General features: G+C 51.7%; 1 protein-coding gene across 2 annotated transcripts in view; it reads right to left on the bottom strand.

The window, feature by feature from the left end:
* Positions 1-21,027, bottom strand: part of rttn (rotatin) — a 224,289-nt gene that overhangs the window by 34,555 nt on the left and 168,707 nt on the right. For both annotated transcript variants that reach the window (XM_078217148.1, XM_078217147.1), the window contains 6 exons: positions 20,492-20,629; positions 18,364-18,581; positions 14,280-14,385; positions 7,647-7,744; positions 6,733-6,810; positions 6,498-6,624 (listed from right to left, as the gene is read on the bottom strand). In XM_078217148.1, the coding sequence (XP_078073274.1) occupies positions 6,498-6,624; positions 6,733-6,810; positions 7,647-7,744; positions 14,280-14,385; positions 18,364-18,581; positions 20,492-20,629 (765 nt within the window). The remainder of the gene's footprint in view (positions 1-6,497; positions 6,625-6,732; positions 6,811-7,646; positions 7,745-14,279; positions 14,386-18,363; positions 18,582-20,491; positions 20,630-21,027) is intronic.

Raw genomic sequence — 21,027 nt, 5'->3', positions numbered from 1 at the left:
AGCGAGGGAGGGCGGGCGAGCGAGGGAGGGCGGGCGAGCGAGGGAGGGCGGGCGAGGGAGGGCGGGCGGGGGGAGGGCGGGCGAGCGAGCGAGGGAGGGCGGGCGAGCGAGGGAGGGCGGGCGAGCGAGGGAGGGCGGGCGAGCGAGGGAGGGCGGGCGAGCGAGGGAGGGCGGGCGAGCGAGGGAGGGCGGGCGAGCGAGGGAGGGCGGGCGAGCGAGGGAGGGCGGGCGGGCGAGCGAGGGCGGGCGGGCGAGCGAGGGCGGGCGGGCGAGCGAGGGCGGGCGGGCGAGCGAGGGCGGGCGAGCGAGCGAGCGAGGGCGGGCGGGCGGGCGGGCGAGCGAGGGCGGGCGGGCGAGGGCGGGCGGGCGAGCGAGGGCGGGCGGGCGAGCGAGGGCGGGCGGGCGAGCGAGGGCGGGCGAGCGAGCGAGGGCGGGCGGGCGAGCGAGCGAGGGCGGGCGGGCGAGCGAGGGCGGTCGGGCGGGCGAGCGAGGGCTGGCGGGCGAGCGAGGGCGGGCGGGCGAGCGAGGGAGGGCGGACGAGCGAGGGAGGGCGGACGAGCGAGGGAGGGCGGGCGAGCGAGGGAGGGCGGGCGAGCGAGGGAGGGCGGGCGAGCGAGGGAGGGCGGGCGAGCGAGGGAGGGCGGGCGAGCGAGGGAGGGCGGGCGAGCGAGGGAGGGCGGGCGGGCGAGGGAGGGCGGGCGGGCGAGGGAGGGCGGGCGGGCGGGCGAGGGCGGGCGAGGGAGGGCGGGCAAGGGAGGGCGGGCGGGCGGGCGAGGGAGGGCGGGCGAGCGAGGGAGGGCGGGCGAGCGAGGGAGGGCGGGCGAGCGAGGGAGGGCGGGGCGGGCGAGGGAGGGGCGGGCGGGCGAGGGAGGGCGGGGCGGGCGAGGGAGGGCGGGCGGGCGAGGGCGGGCGAGGGAGGGCGGGCAAGGGAGGGCGGGCGGGCGGGCGAGGGAGGGCGGGCGAGCGAGGGAGGGCGGGCGAGCGAGGGAGGGCGGGCGCGCGAGGCAGAGAGCGCGAGCGGGCGAGGGAGGGCGGGCGGGCGAGGGCGGGCGGGCGAGGGCGGACGGGCGGGCGAGGGCGGGCGGGCGAGCGAGGGCGGGCGGGCGAGCGAGGGCGGGCGGGCGGGCGAGCGAGGGCGGGCGGGCGAGCGAGGGCGGGCGGGCGAGCGAGGGCGGGCGGGCGAGCGAGGGCGGGCGGGCGAGCGAGGGCGGGCGGGCGAGCGAGGGCGGGCGGGCGAGCGAGGGCGGGCGGGCGAGGGCGGGCGGGCGAGCGAGGGCGGGCGGGCGAGCGAGGGCGGGCGGCGAGCGAGCGAGGGCGGGCGAGCGAGGGCGGGCGGGCGAGCGAAGGAGGGCGGGCGAGCGAGGGAGGGCGGGCGAACGAGGGAGGGCGGGCGAACGAGGGAGGGCGGGCGAGCGAGGGAGGGCGGGCGAGCGAGGGAGGGCGGGCGAGCGAGGGAGGGCGGGCGAGCGAGGGAGGGCGGGCGGGCGAGCGAGGGAGGGCGAGCGAGGGAGGGCGGGCGAGGGAGGGCGGGCGAGCGAGGGAGGGCGGGCGAGCGAGGGAGGGCGGGCGGGCGAGGGAGGGCGGGCGGGCGAGGGAGGGCGGGCGAGCGAGCGAGGGAGGGCGGGCGAGCGAGGGAGGGCGGGCGAACGAGGGAGGGCGGGCGAGCGAGGGAGGGCGGGCGAGCGAGGGAGGGCGGGCGAGCGAGGGAGGGCGGGCGAGCGAGGGAGGGCGGGCGAGCGAGGGAGGGCGGGCGAGCGAGGGAGGGCGGGCGAGCGAGGGAGGGCGGGCGAGCGAGGGAGGGCGGGCGAGCGAGGGAGGGCGGGCGAGCGAGGGAGGGGGCGAGCGAGGGAGGGCGGGCGAGCGAGGGAGGGCGGGCGAGCGAGGGAGGGCGGGCGAGCGAGGGAGGGCGAGCGAGGGAGGGCGGGCGAGCGAGGGAGGGCGGGCGAGCGAGGGAGGGCGGGCGAGCGAGGGAGGGCGGGCGAGCGAGGGAGGGCGGGCGAGCGAGGGAGGGCGGGCGAGCGAGGGAGGGCGGGCGAGCGAGGGAGGGCGGGCGAGCGAGGGAGGGCGGGCGAGCGAGGGAGGGCGGGCGAGCGAGGGAGGGCGGGCGAGCGAGGGAGGGCGGGCGAGCGAGGGAGGGCGGGCGAGCGAGGGAGGGCGGGCGAGCGAGGGAGGGCGGGCGTGCGAGGGAGGGCGGGCGAGCGAGGGAGGGAGGGCCGGCGAGGGAGGGATGGCCGGCGAGCGAGGGAGGGCCGGCGAGCGAGGGAGGGCCGGCGAGGGAGGGCCGGCGAGGGAGGGTGGGCGAGCGAGGGAGGGGCGGGCGAGCGAGGGAGGGCGGGCGAGCGAGGGAGGGCGGGCGGGCGAGGGAGGGCGGGCGAGGGAGGGCGGGCGAGCGAGGGCGGGCGGGCGAGGGAGGGCGGGCGGGCGAGGGAGGGCGGGCGGGCGAGGGAGGGCGGGGCGGGCAAGGGCGGGCGAGGGAGGGCGGGCGGGCGAGGGAGGGTGGGCGGGCGAGCGAGGGAGGGCGGGCGAGCGAGGGAGGGCGGCGCGCGAGGCAGAGAGCGCGAGCGGGCGAGGGAGGGCGAGGGAGGGCGAGGGAGGGCGGGCGGGCGGGCGAGGGCGGGCGAGGGAAGGCGGGCGGCGAGCGAGGGCGGGCGGGCGAGCGAGGGCGGGCGGGCGAGCGAGGGCGGGCGAGCGAGGGCGGGCGGAGCGAGCGAGGGCGGGCGAGCGAGGGCGGGCGGGCGAGCGAGGGCGGGCGGGCGAGCGAGGGAGGGCGGGCGGGCGGGGCGAGCGAGGGCGGGCGGGCGAGGGCGGGCGGGCGGGCAAGCGAGCGAGGGCGGGCGGGCGAGCGATCGAGGGCGGGCGGGCGAGCGAGCGAGGGCGGGCGGGCGAGCGAGGGCGGTCGGGCGGGCGGGCGAGGGCGGGCGGGCGAGCGAGGGCGGGCGGGCGAGGGCGGGCGGGCGAGCGAAGGAGGGCGGGCGAGCGAGGGAGGGCGGACGAGCGAGGGAGGGCGGGCGAGCGAGGGAGGGCGGGCGAGCGAGGGAGGGCGGGCGAGCGAGGGAGGGCGGGCGAGCGAGGGAGGGCGGGCGAGCGAGGGAGGGCGGGCGAGCGAGGGAGGGCGGGCGAGCGAGGGAGGGCGAGCGAGGGAGGGCGGGCGAGCGAGGGAGGGCGGGCGAGCGAGGGAGGGCGGGCGAGCGAGGGAGGGCGCGCGAGCGAGGGAGGGCGGGCGGGCGAGGGAGGGCGGGCGGGCGAGGGAGGGCGGGCGAGCGAGCGAGGGAGGGCGGGCGAGCGAGGGCGGGCGAGCGAGCGAGCGAGGGAGGGCGGGCGAGCGAGCGAGGGAGGGCGGGCGAGCGAGCGAGGGAGGGCGGGCGAGCGAGGGAGGGGCGGGCGAGCGAGGGAGGGCGGGCGAGCGAGGGAGGGCGGGCGAGCGAGGGAGGGCGGGCGAGCGAGGGAGGGCGGGCGAGCGAGGGAGGGCGGGCGAGCGAGGGAGGGCGGGCGAGCGAGGGCGGGCGAGCGAGGGAGGGCGGGCGAGCGAGGGAGGGCGGGCGAGCGAGGGAGGGCGGGCGAGCGAGCGAGGGAGGGCGAGCGAGCGAGGGAGGGCGGGCGAGCGAGGGAGGGCGGGCGAGCGAGGGAGGGCGGGCGAGCGAGGGAGGGCGGGCGAGCGAAGGAGGGCGGGCGAGCGAGGGAGGGCGGGCGAGCGAGGGAGGGCGAGCGAGGGAGGGCGGGCGAGCGACGGAGGGAGGGCGAGCGAGGGAGGGCGGGCGAGCGAGGGAGGGCGGGCGAGCGAGGGCGGGCGGGCGAGCGAGGGAGGGCGGGCGAGCGAGGGAGGGCGGGCGAGCGACGGAGGGCAGGCGAGCGAGGGAGGGCGGGCGAGCGAGGGAGGGCGGGCGAGCGAGGGAGGGCGGGCGAGCGAGGGAGGGCGGGCGAGCGAGGGAGGGCGGGCGAGCGAGGGAGGGCGGGCGAGCGAGGGAGGGCGGGCGAGCGAGGGAGGCGGGCGAGCGAGGGAGGGCGGGCGAGCGAGGGAGGGCGGGCGAGCGAGGGAGGGCGGGCGAGCGAGGGAGGGCGGGCGAGCGAGGGAGGGCGGGCGAGCGAAGGAGGGCGGGCGAGCGAAGGAGGGCGGGCGAGCGAGCGAGCGAGGGAGGGCGGGCGAGCGAGGGAGGGCGGGCGAGCGAGGGAGGGCGGGCGAGCGACGGAGGGCGGGCGAGCGAGGGAGGGCGGGCGAGCGAGGGAGGGCGGGCGAGCGAGGGAGGGCGGGCGAGCGAGGGAGGGCGGGCGAGCGAGGGAGGGCGGGCGAGCGAGGGAGGGCGGGCGAGCGAGGGAGGGCGGGCGAGCGAGGGAGGGCGGGCGAGCGAGGGAGGGCGAGCGAGGGAGGGGCGGGCGAGCGAGGGAGGGAGGGAGGGCGAGCGAGGGAGGGCGGGCGAGCGAGGGAGGGCGGGCGAGCGAGGGCGGGCGGGCGAGCGAGGGAGGGCGGGCGAGCGAGGGAGGGCGGGCGAACGAGGGAGGGCGGGCGAGCGAGGGAGGGCGGGCGAGCGAGGGAGGGCGGGCGAGCGAGGGAGGGCGGGCGAGCGAGGGAGGGCGGGCGAGCGAGGGAGGGCGGGCGAGCGAGGGAGGGCGGGCGAGCGAGGGAGGGCGGGCGAGCGAGGGAGGGCGGGCGAGCGAGGGAGGGCGAGCGAGGGAGGGAGGGCGGGCGAGCGAGGGAGGGCGGGCGAGCGAGGGAGGGCGGGCGAGCGAGGGAGGGCGGGCGAGCGAGGGAGGGCGGGCGAGCGAGGGAGGGAGGGCGAGCGAGGGAGGGAGGGCGAGCGAGGGAGGGAGGGCGGGCGAGCGAGGGAGGGCGGGCGAGCGAGGGAGGGCGGGCGAGCGAGGGAGGGCGGGCGAGCGAGGGAGGGCGGGCGAGCGAGGGAGGGCGGGCGAGCGAGGGAGGGCGGGCGAGCGAGGGAGGGCGGGCGGGCGAGCGAGGGCGGGCGGGCGAGCGAGGGAGGGCAGGCGGGGGAGGGCGGGCGGGGGAGGGCGGGACGGGCGAGCGAGGGAGGGCGGGCTGGGGGCGGGGGCTAGGCAGGGCAGGTGGGACGGGCGGGCGGGCCGGGGGGGGGGGCGGGGGGTGGTGGCGGGCGGGCTGGGGGGGGGGGGGGGGTGGGGGGGGGAGGAGGCAGGCGTGCCAGGCAGGGGGCGGGCCAGCGGGCCAAGGGGGGGCGGGCAGGCCAGGGGGGAGCGAGAGAGGGAGGGGGCGAGAGAGGGAGGGTGCGAGCGAGAAACAGCGGGCGAGCGAGAGACAGCGAGCGAGAGACATTGAGCGAGCGAGAGACTGCGAGCGAGCGAGAGACTGCGAGCGAGCGAGAGACTGCGAGCGAGCGAGAGACTGCGAGCGAGCGAGAGACTGCGAGCGAGCGAGAGACTGCGAGCGAGCGAGAGACTGCGAGCGAGCGAGAGACTGCGAGCGAGCGAGAGACAGCGAGCGAGCGAGAGACAGCGAGCGAGCGAGAGACAGCGAGCGAGCGAGAGACAGCGAGCGAGAGACTGTGAGAGCGAGCGAGAGACTGTGAGAGCGAGCGAGCAAGTGAGATAGATAGAGATGGAGAGAGATGGATAGAGAGAGTTGGTGAGTGAGCGAGAAATAAAAACAACCACTGCTGGGAAGAGCAGGGAACCACTTCTTTGTGTTAGAAAGATGCCGGTGAGAGCTGACTTTCTTCATGAAAAAGAGAACAAATGGGACTTTTGTAGAATTAAAGAACAAGGAATTGTTGAAGTGGATCCTGCTGATCAAAGTGAGATCTTGAATGAATACTCAGGCTGAATGGAACAATTGTAGAAGGACATTGAAAGATTTGACCTGGTACGGGAAGTATAAGTGAGCGTGTTAGAATGCTGGGATTAACTTCTATTGTTACACATTGGCCACAAATGCGGTGCAGCCAAAGGAGTTGTAAGATGTAACTCGATTGTTTTCATTACTTAATATGAAAGGACGGTACCTTTTTTCCAGTTTGGTCTTTTAGGTGTCCATTAAGTAATAATTTAAAGTGTTATTTGATCCATGCTGATTTTAGTTTATTTTGTTGAAGTAACAGTCTTAAAACATGAAATCTTGTCCTTTGATTATTTCCATCGGTTGCTGGGAAATTAATGGTTTTGAAAAGTGATCAGTCACTAAGGGTGTAGCAAGGCTGAGTTTGAATAAGAAAGTGCACAAATTGAAATACTTACCAGCTTGATCAATATTTTAATTATTAATCGACCACAACTGTTTCTCATTTGTTTCCTTAATAGGAGCAAGTGACCAAAATGGGATTCACTTGTGGGCATCCGGCTCAAATAAGTATCATCATCAGGTATGATGGAACTTCAGTTTGGATAAAGTGCAATGTGGAACAATGATTATTTTATTTCCTAATTGACTGATTTCCAAACAATTCTTGATAAGTTATTTGTATTTAACAGCTATTTTATACAATGAAAATGCTGGTTTAATCACAGGTCTCCCTTAGTTCATAAGCTCTACTCACGTGCCGGTAAGTTTGCTGTGTACACACATAACAGTCTCAGAGCGGCCAGCATCAGTGTGTCATCCATTAAAAACCAGGGCCAAAGTGAATAAATCGCACTCACAAGATGAGCTTCAGATGCTGCGACCTATGGGAAAAACAAGGGTTGAAGAGGAACCTCTCAGTTTGGACGATTATGCAAACAGTAATTAAGAACTCTTTCTAATGAATGCATTGTTTTTGGCACCATACTTACTTTGCATTCGACATTGTGATATAAGCAATTCCGTAGCAACTGCATCACCGTTTTTAGCTCTCGAGTAAGACTGTCATCCTGTGTTCAGATATATAAATAGTCTGAGAGAATGATCATGATGAACCACTAAAAACCAGTGACAAATTCTGTTTTGTTATACTTACTATTTTATAGCAAGACACACATAATTCACCAATGTTAGCAAAATGATGTGTGGATTTTAAAAACACCCACAGTTATGAGCTAAAAGGGATTTTTGTAAGCACGGAGGCAAAGTGGTATGAGACATATTTAACATCAGTGAGAGGGACACCCGGGCTCATAGAACTTTGACGTAGAAATAGAATATCTCCTCAGGGATATTTGATTTGATTTATCACATGTATTAGTATATAGTGAAAAGTATTGTTTCTTGCGCATTAAACAGACCAAGTACACTACATAGAGAAGGAAATGTAGTGTTACAGTCACAGCTAGGGTGTAGAGAAAGTTCAGCTTATTAGGTAGGTCCATTCAAAAGTCTGATGGCAGCAGGGAAGGATAATATGAATCAAAGCCCCTTCAACCTGGATCAATTGTGAATATTAACTAAAAAAAATAAATGTGCAGGTTAGGTTGATTGGCCATGGTAAATTGCCTCTCAGTGTTGGGGATTAGCAGGTAAATACTTGGGGATGTGGGGAAAGGGCCTGGGTGGAATTGTTGCCGCTGCAGGCTAGATGGGCTGAATGGCCTGTGGGGATTCTATGAAATCAGCAACAGTACATCAGGAACCTTTAAAAATAAAATCATTGAACTAATTGACTTCAATACATTGGTTTTGTTTGTGGCAGGACTTGGTCAGTAAACATTTGCTTGAATGGCAAGATGTATGAGTTTGCTAAATTGGCTGCTTTCCTTGTCTCCATGCTTACCTTTTTCCTTTGGATCACTTTTCCAGGTCTCAGTGAATCCAAATTGAATTGTACAAAGGTATGCTTCATCTGTTCTATACAGCTGTCAACAAGGCCAGCTAAACAAGGAGGAATAAAACAAAATTACTCAGACTACAAGCCAATTGTCCATGTTTGATATCAATCTTGTAAAAGTTTAGTTTTCATATGTATGTTTACAACTTATAGAAATTCTTACAGACCTCCAAAAATTACCTCAACTAAATTATAATTTATGATGTAGACTGGAAATAAAGGGTGATGCACAGAACCACTGCATTTGTTTGAGAATATATTGTGAAATAAAAAATATTATTTTTCAACTGAAATCTTCAGTATTGAAAAGAACATGTTAAAATTAATTCCTGAGATAGTTATTTTTGGAGTGATGTTTGTCACTGTGATATCATTATGATACAATCAAGTGTATCTACTCCTGTCAGTCTGTATCAGAGTCAAGGATAGCCACATCAAGTAAAGCTCCCCAGATGCTTTAAAGCCTTAAACTAACCTGGTGCTTTTCTTGTTGCACAAATGTGATATTTTCTATTTTCCATATCAACCATATTTACAAGATCACTAAGATTGTAAGATAAAAACAGGAAAGACGGTGTGCTAATCCACTGTTCCAAGTGTAATAATAGGCCCTCTTGAGGAACAAGTACATTTTTGATTAGATTTGATTCATTATTGTCACATGTATTGGTGTACAGTGAAAAGTATTGTTTCTTGCACACTATACAGACAAAACATACCATTCATAGAGTACATAGGGAAGAAGGAAAGGAGAGGGTGCAGAATGTAGTGCTGCAGTTACAGAAATAGTGAAGAGAAAGATCAGCTTACTATATATATATATATATAAAGTCAATTCAAAAGTCTGATGGCAGTAGGGAAAAAACTGTTCTTGAGTCAGTTGGCACATGATCTCAGACTTTTGTATTTTTTTCTCGACAGAAGAAGGTGGAAAAGAGTATGTCCGGAGTGCGTGGAGTCCTTGATTATGCTGGCTGCTTTCCCAAGGCAGCGGGAAGTGTAGACAGGATCAATGGAGGGGAGGCTGGATTGCATGATGGACTGGGCTACGTCATAGCCATTTGTAGTTTCTTACTGTCTTGATTGGAGCAGGAGACATACCAAGCTGTGATATATCTGGAAAGGATGCTTTCTAGGGTGCATCTGTAAACATTGGTGAGAGTCGTAGTGGACATGTGGACATGCCAAATTTCCTTAGCCTCCTGAGAAAGTAGAGGTGTTGTTGGGCTTTCTTAACTATACCGTCAGCGTGGAGGGACCAGGACAGGTTGTTGTGATCCGAACACCTAGAAACTTTAAGCTCTAGACCATTTCCACTTCATCACCATTGATGTAGACAGGGGCATGTCTTCCACTACATTTCCTGAAGTCGATGACTATCTCGTTCATTTTAATGACAGAGGGAGAGACTATTGTCACGTACCAATTCACCAGATTCTCTTTCTCTTTCCTGTATTCCATGTCGTCATCGTTCGAGATTGGACCCACTACAGTGGTGTCATCAGCGACTTGAAAATGTTGGGGCGGAATTCTACCACACAGTCATAGGTATACAAGGAATATAGTAAGGGGCTGAGGACACAGCCTTGCGGGGCATCAGTGTTGAGGATAATCATGGAGGAGGTGTAGTTACCCATCCTTACTGACTGTGGTCTGTGGGTTAAGAAGTCTACGATCCAGTCACAGAGGTAGGAGTCCAGCCCTAGGCCTCGGAGTTGGGAGATGAGTTTTCTACGTCTACAAAATATAAAACTTACTTGAGTTTTAATTTTGTGTTGTATAGAATCCCAGGATCTGCACCTTTGTACCAGCCTGAAACAAGCTAGCCATTCCACCCCACAAAAATTAAAGGGTAGTTCTCAGAGACTGGTAGAGAAGTATCAAAATGTTTAGGTTACATGGAGAATGCATAATCAGTGAAAAGACTATTGGGTAGATAATGAAACACCTTCATTCTGCCTTCTTACAACTCGCTTCTGCATATCAAATTGGTATAAAATTGGAAAGAAAAATCGCCAGTGTCGGAGCTACACCACCAAATACTGAAGTTGATCCACTAAAGATGCTATAATGGCAGCTAAATCTACATGAAAACATTTAATAAATGTACAGCAGTTGTTCCAAATGGGAGCCTTACATATCTGACTCAGAGTTGCAGAATAGATGGAATGGTCCTCAACTTGCCCTTGTGTGTTTCCTCTGCAAGATGGCAGTATGCAAAGAACTACAAAAGGTCGTGAATGTAGCCCAATCCATCACGCAAACCAGCCTCCCATCCATTGACTCTGTCTACACTTCCTGCTGCCTTGGCAAAGTAGCCAGCATAATTAAGGATCCCACGCACCCCGGACATTCTCTCTTCCACCTTCTTCCATCGAAAAAAGATACGTACCAACCAACTCAAGAACAGCTTCTTCCCTGCTGCTGTCAGACTTTTGAATGGACTTACCTTGCATTAAGTTGATGTTTCCCTACACCCTAGCTATGACTGTAACACTACATTCTTCACTCTGTCGCTTCCTTCTCTATGAATGATATGTTTTGTCTGCATCTTGCGCAAGAAATAATACTTTTCACTGTATGTGACAATGAGAAATGTGACAATGATAAATCAAATCAAATCAAAAAGATATGTAGGATGCATTTAACCAATCACATGGCATTCTGCTGCTTACCAGCCAGCTGTCTTTGAGTTCTTGCACACTAGAAAGTGAACAACTGTCAAAAGATCTTAGTGGAAACAGCATCCCATTTCTGATTTGTCCAATGGAGGGTAAATGATTTGGCGAACAATTTTCTGATTCAAATTAAATTTCCAAGTAATTTTGTGTTAAATATTTCGGCAAGTCCTGAGGAACACTTCACTGAGTGACAAATCAAATACAGTTGATTTACAGTGAAGCCTTGCACATCCCGAACTTTACAAACTGATACAAATGTTAACAAGTCTAGTTCTCAGTGAAAGGAATTCAAATCTGAATGATGGATATGGTAACCTTGATGAACAATCATTTGGAAAATGCGGGGGACACAATTTCGAAATAGCTGCGAGATCCTTAACTGATACAATTTGAAGTAGGTGAGAGTAGCATAAAGTGAACTTCAATCGAACTAATTTTCAATTAGTGTCGATTCGACACTAGTTACTTCAGTAGATATTACTATCGGAGCCAGAACAAAAATAGCGGTTCAACACTACCAGAAATGGAACAAACAAATTCAGTAGAATACTGGTAAAGCCACAAGTAACTGAATGTGAAAATAATTGCGCAAACCTTTTCCATTTTAAGCTCTATCAGTGGGTACCCTATGAAAACCAGTTAAAGAGTGTAAGATAATAAGTTGCCTTTATATAGTGTTTTTACTGAACAAAGAAGATTAATAGAAATGTAATTAGACAAAATTGGACTCTGTGCCAAAGGGAAGATATTTTAAGGCATAGGTGCATGTCTATAAAAGCTTGGCTAACAAGGTTTTAAGGATGGGTCTTAAAGGAGAAGGAGAGGCAGAGAGGTTTAGGCAGGAAAAAAAGATAATGGCCAGGCAAAAGAAGTGGAGGCTATATCAGCGGTGAAATTCAGAATAATGCAGATTTTTCAGACAGTTGTAGTGCTGGAAAAGGTGAGGAGAGGGGAAGGAGTGAAGTCATGAATGATTTCAGATGTGAAGAGGTGCATTTTAAGTTACGGGGTATGGAATTTTTGGTGTGGCTGAAGATGTGTTTGGTTTTCCCATTGTTTAACTTGAGGAGTCTTTTGCTCATTCTTGGCCCAAACTCAGACAAACAGTTTCACAAGATGGAGCAGTGGATGGGTAGTGACAGAATTTGGTATCATCAATAAACATGTGGAATGAGTCTCATGTCTTAGGCTGACGTCGCCAAACTGCAGCATGTAGAGGGTGAGCAGTAGGTCAAGGCTGGATCCTTGGGACATCCCAGAAATAACAGTGTCAGGAAGGAGTAATTAACTGCTGAAGATGACCTGGCTATGTTTGAAGAGGTGATATGTGGGCAGTTCCATTGAGCTTGACAATGGAGGAAGCATTGAAGGAGAATGAACCATATCAAAAGCCAGAGAAAGCTTGAGAAGGGCAAAATGGAACAATGACCCATGATAATGGTCACAGAAGACTTAATGAGTGACTGGTTTAATCCTTTTCAGTGCTATGGCAGGGTGGAAGCCTGTTCAGAGAGACTCAAACAAAGTCGCATGAAAGATGGACTTGGATCTGGAAACCGACAACATGAAGAAGAAACAGAAGTCGAAGATGGGTTAGCAGTTTTCAAGGGCAGATAAGACCAGGATTGGTTTGTTTAAGGATAACAGTCAGGATTTTCTGTGCCCCCATCGCCCCCAACATATTTTCCAGTGACTGAAGTGGCCCACCACTGGCCGGCAGCGTGATCTTGCGGTCTACAGGTTTTGCATGCCTTTCACCTTCCATCACCATGTAACATGCTGTGGAGCGGCGGGTGGGGGGGGGCGCGGGGGCGGCGACCACCGATGGGACTGGAAGATCTCACCATCAGGAAGGGCTGGAAAATTTTGGTCAATGATGATGGCTATGAAATGGATGAGACAATATTAGGGGGGGACCATTTGCAATGCCAGCCATGGGTCAGGAAGGCAAGTTGGATGGTTAGTGAAAAATGGGTTTAGTCAAGCAGCAGGTGGGTGTCATGAACTCAAAAAGGGCATGAGGGGAAATAGAGTTATAAAGATTTACAGCATGGAAACAGGCCCATTGACCCAACTTGTCCATGCCGCCCATTTTTAAAAACACCTATGCTAGTCCCAATTGCTCGCGTTTCGCCCATATCCTTCTATACCCATCTTACTCATGTAACTGTCTAAACACTTTTCAAAAGACAAAATTGTACCTACCTCTACTACTACCTCGGCAGCTTGTTCCAGACACTCACCACCCTCTGTATGAAGAAATTGCCCCTCTGGACACTTCTGTATCTCTTCCCTCTCACCTTAAACCTATGCCCTCTAGTTTTAGACTCCCCTACCTTTGGGGAAAGATATTGACTATCTAGCTGATCTATGCCCCTCATTATTTTATAGACCTCTATAAGATCACCCCTAAGCCTCCTACGCTCCAGAGAAAAATGTCCCAGTCTATCCAGCCTTTTCTTACAACTCAAACCATCAAGTCCCAGTGGCATCCTAGTAAATCTTTTCTGCACTCTTTCTAGTTTAATAATATCATTTCTATAATAGGGTGACCAGAACTGTACACAGTATTCCAAGTATGGCCGTACCAATGTCTTGTACAACTTCAACAAGACATTCCAACTCCTGTATTCAATGTTCTGACTAATGAAACCAAACTTGCCAAATGCCTTCTTCACCACTCTATCCACCTGTGATTCCATTTTCAAGGAGTTAGGAACCTGTACCCCTAGATCTCTTTGTTCTGTAACTCGCCCTACCAGTAACTGAGTAAGTCCTGCCATGGTTTGATCGACCAAAATGCATCACCTCGTATTTATTTAAATTAAACTCCATCTGCCATTAGTCAGCCCACTGGTCCAATTGATCAAGATCCCATTGCAATCCTAGATAACTTCTTCACTGCTCACTATGCCACCAATCTTGGGTGTCATCTGCAAACTTACTAACCATGCCTACTAAATTCTCATCCAAATCTTTAATATAAATGACAAATAACAGTGGGCCCAACACCGATCCCTGAGGCGCACCACTGATCACAGGCCTCCAGTTTGAAAAACAACCCTCTACAACTACTCTCTGTCTTCTGTCATCAAGCCAATAGGAGATAAACTAATGAAAGATGTGGATTCATTTCTATGGCAGGAGGGTCTGGCTTGGAAGCCAAGAGAATGGGGGGACGGGGAGTATGTGGCAGAGGGAGCTGAATGGATGATCTCAATATTAGTGACAAAGAGAAGCCTAACTCTCATCAGCTTTGAATAATCCAAGTTGTCAATTGGAATGTCTTCAAGCCCAGAAATTACATTTGACTTCTCATCCAACTGTGATGTTTGGTCACTGCTAGCGTTTCTCAAACTATTGCTGCTGAGAGGTATAAATGCAAAGAACTAAGAACCTTCAGGAAAAATTAATTAGTCAAATGTCTCAGACCCTCGAAATATTTATGACATTATGCATGCGATACTATTCATCAACAGTAGCATCACATAAGTATGTTGTTACTTTGGATCCTATCAATGCTGGGTTCCATTCTTGAAATTTTTTGAAGGATAATGTGATCAGGATCAAGAATAATGCATACGGTTGACCAGAAAGATCAGTTCTCACACTGCCTGAATACCCTTTTTCAAGCTGTTACTGGCTCATGTGGCCGACAAACTCATGACCACTGGTGAACAGATTGAGAATGTTATAATTCATTTCACTTGTGACCTTTAATGGCCATTGGAGAGGACAGTTATTGATGCAATGTCCTTGAGGTAGATTCAAACATAGCTTACTTTTTGGTTCATATAATTTCTCATTATTTTTTTTGATAGCTCCACGTTGAGATAATCCAACCAAAGGCAGCTCAAGATTAATTTTACAAGTGCACTGGAATATTTTGATGACTTACCCTGCAAGGCATGCTTCTGTGCACAAATGCTTACAGGAAGCAAAGCTGCAAGAGCACCCGCTGCAACCTTCCTGTGAGTATCCTCAGATGATTTACCCTCATAGCTCTACATAAAAAACAGAAAGCCACAAGTAAATCAACCACAGACAACTGAAAACATAGTTTATTTTTCTAATAGGAAAATAACAATTTCAATTTTCTTTTCTCTTTTTTAATTTTGGTTTAAACTAGTTCTATATCCTGCGTCATTTTCAAAACACAAATCCTCTTCAAGTCTACATTTGTCACTCTTTTGAGTACTTGCCTGCCCTCAAAGAATACAATTAAATCTATCAATGTACACACAATTCAACCAAAGTTTCCTTCAAGGGCAAAGAGAATATACAGCAAGGAATTAACCCAGAATATTCTTTTCAACTGGTTTTCTCAGTATTCAAATTTGCTGGTCAATTGGATTACATTTAAAATTTATTTATTAGTGTCACAAGTTAATGTCTTAACACTAACACTAACAAGTGTTAGTGTTAAAACATTAACACGGCAATGAAGTTATTGTGAAAATCTCCTAGTTGCCACACTCCGGTGCCTGCTCGGGTACACTGAAGGAGGATTTGGGCATGGCCAGCGCACCTAACCAACACATCTTTCGGACTGTGGGAGGAAACCGGAGTACCCGGAGGAAACCCACGCAAACACGGGGAGAATCTGCAGACTCTGCACAGAATGCGACCCAAACCCGGGTCCCTGGTGCTGAGGCAGCAGGGCTAACCACTGTGCCACCATAATTTCAGCTGAACAAGTAGATGCTGTCCATGTCTCATTAATAGCTCTAGAGACTTGTTTTCCAGTTGAGCTTTTACTTCCATTAGTTATCAATGAATATTTGCTGTCTTAGCAGAGAATTTAACTCCCCACACTCCCTACCCTGGCCACATATTCCTGGAACAAGTAGGGGTAACATTTTTAATTCATAGTAACAACCCCTATAATGATTACCATGTCTTCTCCAGTATTAGTTCTCTGTCAACTTTTGTCAGCCCGTTCATCAATCTGTGTATCTGAGAAGCTAAGATGAACGATGTATGTTTGGATAAAGGATCTGAGGTTTTCTACACCACAGAAATTCTTCAAATGGAGCCAGAAAGAATTAGTTTTTCCTGTGGTGCATCACTGGACAGAATTAGCGGTGCTATCTGGGGATGGCCAAATAATAGTTTTGGGACCTTTCCCCAAGGATAAGAAACAGTTTAAAATTTTGTTGCACATTAACGGAAGGATTCTGAATGGGTTGGCAACAGTCTCTCAGTTGCCAAGAGGGATGACATACTTATATTTAAAAAAAAACAGAAAGCAAGATAAAACATTAAACAAGTAAAAAGAAAATTCAGGCTCCCCTGGGTCACACAGCAAATGCACCAATGGTAGACACTGAAGCATTCACATCAGGAAGAATATAGTTTTGAACTCTTAACCATAAAGATGGCAAGTACAGTATAAAGTGAATACAAAGTTTCAGCAATAGTTTCAACCGGGACTAAATTAACCACTTGATGGATTCAGGAAGAGAAGCCTTTGCGGCTGATTTTCTGGCGATGACTGGACAAATAAGAATGGAACCAGGCAAATACAGTCTCATCCAAGCTGGGTGATCGTAGACATTCCAGAAATACTCTGGGTGAAGAAGTTTATTCTGAATTATTTATCGCATTGATCAGTGATTAGCTTATAGGTTAACTGAAAGCTTGATATTCTTTTGGATTTTCATGTAAACTAGGGAACCAAAAAGTGCAGTTCCCTCTGAAAAGCATCTGGGACATGTGTAAACAGGGTAAGTAACTGTGATCACAGTCTGAATCAGAAAGTATTACTTAAAATATTTAATACAATAATGTTTTAAATTTTATTTATTAGTGTCACAAGTAGGCTTACATTATGGTGTCACAAGTAGGCTTACATTAACACTGCAATGAAGTGACTGTGAAAATCCCCAGGGAATTGCTAGGTTTGAAGTTATTTTTCAATACCAGAGAGCTGTTCGGCAATAATGAAGACTTATCTCACCACTAAAAGGCTACACAAATTGGACTGGACAAGGCCCAACTTCTTTCATTGACTTTCAATCCAATCTCTGATACAAGCACAAACATTGCACAATATGTTTGAATGATGAGTCTCTTGACAAGAAACTGTGACCATGAAACTTTTGGAAGAATAGGTATCTCAGAAAGCAACTTCCAATTTCTGTACTTAACTTGCATTTTCAATCATGGGAACTTTTTGATCTCTACATAAGGAATTGTGAGCAATGTTAGCCCAGTGTTATTTCCATGGAAAAATCGGACAGCACCTTCATAACAAAATGTTAGAAAGGCAAGAATTTTTATATTCAGAAATGAAATCTGAAAATCAGAGCCACACGCACTATTTTAGCCATTTGCAGAATTTGAAGAGATTGGAGAAAATCAGAGATCAAGAATCTTTGCCCGCAAATACAAGTAACAGCTTTTCAAATACCCATGTTGACCTGGTTTTACTCCTGGGAGAAACCTGTGGTGCCATTTATTGCTTCAAATTGCAGGCAGATGCAATACTGCAAGACATGGCGGCACGGTGGCACAGTGGCTAGCACCGCTGCCTCACAGCGCCAGGGGCCCAGGTTCGATTCCCAGCTTGGGTCACTGTCTGTCCGGAGCCTGCACGTTCTCACCGTGTCTGCGTGGGTTTCCTCCAGGTGCTCCGGTTTCCTCTCACAGTCCGAAAGACGTGCTAGTTAGGTACATTGGCCATGCTGAATTCTCCCTTAATGTGCTCGAGCAGGCGCCAGAATGTGGCGACTAATAAATAAACACTGAGGGAGAGGTGTCTGTTTATGTGGCTTAAAATCACCTAGTTGGCTATCACATTGTTCACTGTATCAAATTCTTTCTGGAGAGGGACAATATAGTGCCAAACCAGTGTTTAACGGAAGCTTACATTATAGTGTCACAAGTAATGAGATTGGAACAAGAAGCAAATGAAGGAAAATTTGCATTTCTTTAATGACATTCACAACCTCAGGACAACCTAAAGTGTTTTACAGCCAATTGCGTACAGTTGAAGCACTGTCACTATTGTAAACATAGGAAACACACAGCAAATGTTGTGTACAGCAAACTCCCACAGATAGCAATGTGATCATGAGCAGATAATCCATTTCAGTGATGTTGGTTGTGGGATAAATATTGGCCAGGACATTGCGAATAACTTTCTTGCTCTTTTTCAAAATACTGTCTATGAAGTTTTGATCAGAGAGAGCAGACAGAACTCAGTTTCACCTCTATCTGAAAGACAGCACTTCCAACAGTGCAACACTATCAGTACTACACTGCAGCGTAAGCCTAAATTTATGTGCTTCAGCCTCTGAAGAGGGACTTAAACCCATAATTGTCGACTCAGAAACAGGAGTGCTGTGAAGTGAGGCATGGCTGACACTGGAGTGAGTCATCTTGCTCATTCCTAAACCTGACAACTTCACCGTGTCTGTTTAGTTTAGTTTATTTATTAGTGTCACAAATAGGCTTACATTAACACTGTAATGAAGTTACTGGGAAAATTCCCCTAGTCGCCATACACTGACGTCTGTTCGGGTATACTGAGGGAGAATTTAGCACGGACAATGTACCTACCCTGCACATCTTTCGGAATGTGGTTGGAAACCGCAGCACCTGGAGAAAACCCACGCAGACACGTGGAGAGTGTGCAGACTCCGCACAGACAATGACCCCAGCCAGGAATCGAACCTGGATCCCTGGCGCTGTGAAGCAGCAGTGCTAACCACTGTGCCACTGTGCCGCCCCCTTCTGTAGGTCAAGGGATCAACATACCAATAATTTTAATAATGCTCAAAGTATGATTTATCTGAAATTTTTGATGCTGAGATTAAACAGCTCTGTAATGGCAATTATGCAATAATTCAGTTCTACAACTAAAAGCAAGCAGATTAATTGTAAGCACAATTGTAAATATTGTACTTCTATGAGGCAATTTAGATTCTTCATGCATTTAAAATAACTACAATTAATTTGCATTGGAATTTGCAGAGTACCTTTAGTACGCTCTCACAAAGCTGACTGCCTGATGATTCATCCTCTTCATTTCCATCTAAAAGCTTACTAAGCGTCAGAGCATTGATTGAGTGGTTTGCTGCTCCAGTGTGGAGCTGCTGTTTCCCCTCTTCAGTCAGAAGGAGAGAAACAAACTGTAAGGATATGACATACAAACAGGGTCTGGTGATCGACTGCTGGATGCACAAGGAAATTGTATCTAAAAGACAAACAAATATTCAGTTAACTCAAAACCAAAATCGCTTAGTATATTGTTATACCATAAAGCCCAAAAAAGGCTTGGGTTTAATCTTGCATTGATGTTAATTTAGCTGGTTCATTGGGAAGCTACAAATGGACATGGTACTTCTAGGATATTCAGTTTCCGCATGTGTTTCTGCTACTAATCACTATATGCCAACCTGTACTTGGAATGTACTGGATTATAGATAGTGACCAAAAGAGTAGGGAAGGTTTTGCTGTTATTCCTCCCACAATTGAGGAGCTCCCAAATGCTCACTATCATGATTTACAAAAGAATAACAGCATACATAAGTTTAAAGCTTACTTATTAATGCCACAACTAGGCTTACATTAACACTGCAATGAAGTTACTGTGAAAATCCCCTAATCGCCACACTCGGTACCTGTTCGGGTACATGAAGGGAGAAATTAGCACGGCCAATGCACCTAACCAGCACGTCTTTCGGACTGTGGGAGGAAACCCACGCAGGCGGCACGGTAGCACAGTGGTTAGCACTGCTGCTTCACAGCTCCAGGGACCTGGGTTCGATTCCCGGCTTGGGTCACTGTCTGTGTGGAATTTGCACATTCTCCTCGTGTCTGCGTGGGTTTCCTCCGGGTGCTCCGGTTTCCTCCCACAGTCCAAAGATGTGCGGGTTAGGTTGATTGGCCAGGCTAAAAATTGCCCTTAGTGTCCTGAGATGTGTAGGTTAGAGGGATTAGTGGGCAAATATGTAGGGATATGGGGGTAGGGCCTGGGTGGGATTGTGGTCGGTGCAGACTCGATGGGCCGAATGGCCTCTTTCTGTACTGTAGGGTTTCTATTTCTATTCATGGGGAAAGCGTGCAGACTCCGCACAGACAGTGACCCCAGCCAGGAATTGAACGCAGGTCCCAGGTGCTGTGAGGCAGCGGTGCTAACCACTGAGCCACCATGCCGCCCATAGTGAAGGGTTGTCAGTACCCATGAAATCACGCCCCAATGGAGGTTGATAGCTTGAGGACTGGAGAGGGCAGAAAATTCTACAGGAAAATTGACAATTCAAAACTAATTTTTATTATTTATTATGCAAAAGAAAATTCAGAATGAACGAAGAGAAATTCTTGCTCTCTCTTTTCAAAGAGGATTACAAATGTGCACTCAAACATGATGTTATAGGAAATAAACTATATTTAATTTCAACAACTGACAAGATGTTTCAGTACTCAACGTGCAACTGCTACATGAGAGAAAACAAACCATAAGATATATCAAAATATTCCTACAGTGCGGCATACTAAATTACAGGTGCTTACAATGTTGAATTTTACCCCAAAGAGATTAATTATAAGGAAAGCTTTAAGAAAAGCAGAGGTAGGTGACACATCAATTTTGAATGCGTTGTATTAGAGATCTACTCGGAGCTACAAGCAGCCTGCTTACACTGCACCACCCTTGTAACTTAAGTTCACTTTGCTCAAATCAAAACTAGCTTTCCAATGTACCTCAATTATCTCATATCAATGGACTTTAAGTGGCAAATTTGTTTTGTATCATGTGAAAGGGCGCAGCGGGGGTGGGCAGCTAATGATTATGTGCGCAGCAACAGGCAAAATCTGCCAGGCACTGTTGACTGGTGCCAAACAATGTCAAACTCTGCGTAATGTCTCTACAATATTAATTGTATATATAAAGCTGAAAAAAACAAATCAATAGGAATAGTACTTGTTCCGTGTGGGTTCAAATTTAGCTACACAAATTAACTTCATTCCTAAAATATTTTGTTGCAAGACACATACATGGAAATGCTACATTAGCTCATGCAGGCACCATTGGTATCAAGTACCCGAGGGGAAAATCTGGCCTCCTGAATATAGAAAATGCAAACATTGGCTAGTTAATATTACCTGTGAGAGCAGACCAATGCTTTTCCACTGCAGCTACGACAGCTGGGAACGCATCCTGACCACCTTTCCGTAGAATTGTGTTCAAAAGGATAAACAAGTCTGTCCATGCTTGGTAGATGGCAGATGTTACCTCACAGTCTGAAACACAGTTATTAGCTTAGCATTGAAAAATCACTCATTTAAAAAGAGAATTTCCAGCTATTAAGAGCCAGTGCTGGGTAATAATAAGCATGTCATGTTTTGACTTTAATATATTTTCGTAAAACCCTTTGCTAATGTTTAGTATTATATTTAAAAGCAACCAGTAAGACAAAACAAACATTCATGTCCGCTTCCAGAATTAACGATCGGTTGTCCCCTAAACGCTATTATAGTCTTATACTTTTTTGTTTGCTGATAATATTTGACATTCTTAATGAAAACTAATTACAAAAATCTGGCAAGCTAAGCAGTATCAGAACACAAGTTGAGATATAGGGACAGGAATAGGCTGTAGAACCTGGAGGGGCTTCTCCCCCATTCAATAAGATCATGTC

This window comes from Mustelus asterias, chromosome 7, assembly GCF_964213995.1.
Source record: "Mustelus asterias chromosome 7, sMusAst1.hap1.1, whole genome shotgun sequence".
Lineage (NCBI taxonomy): Eukaryota > Metazoa > Chordata > Chondrichthyes > Carcharhiniformes > Triakidae > Mustelus > Mustelus asterias.
Note: the sequence above shows the minus strand (reverse complement) of the source record. Positions and strands in the feature narration are given on the sequence as shown.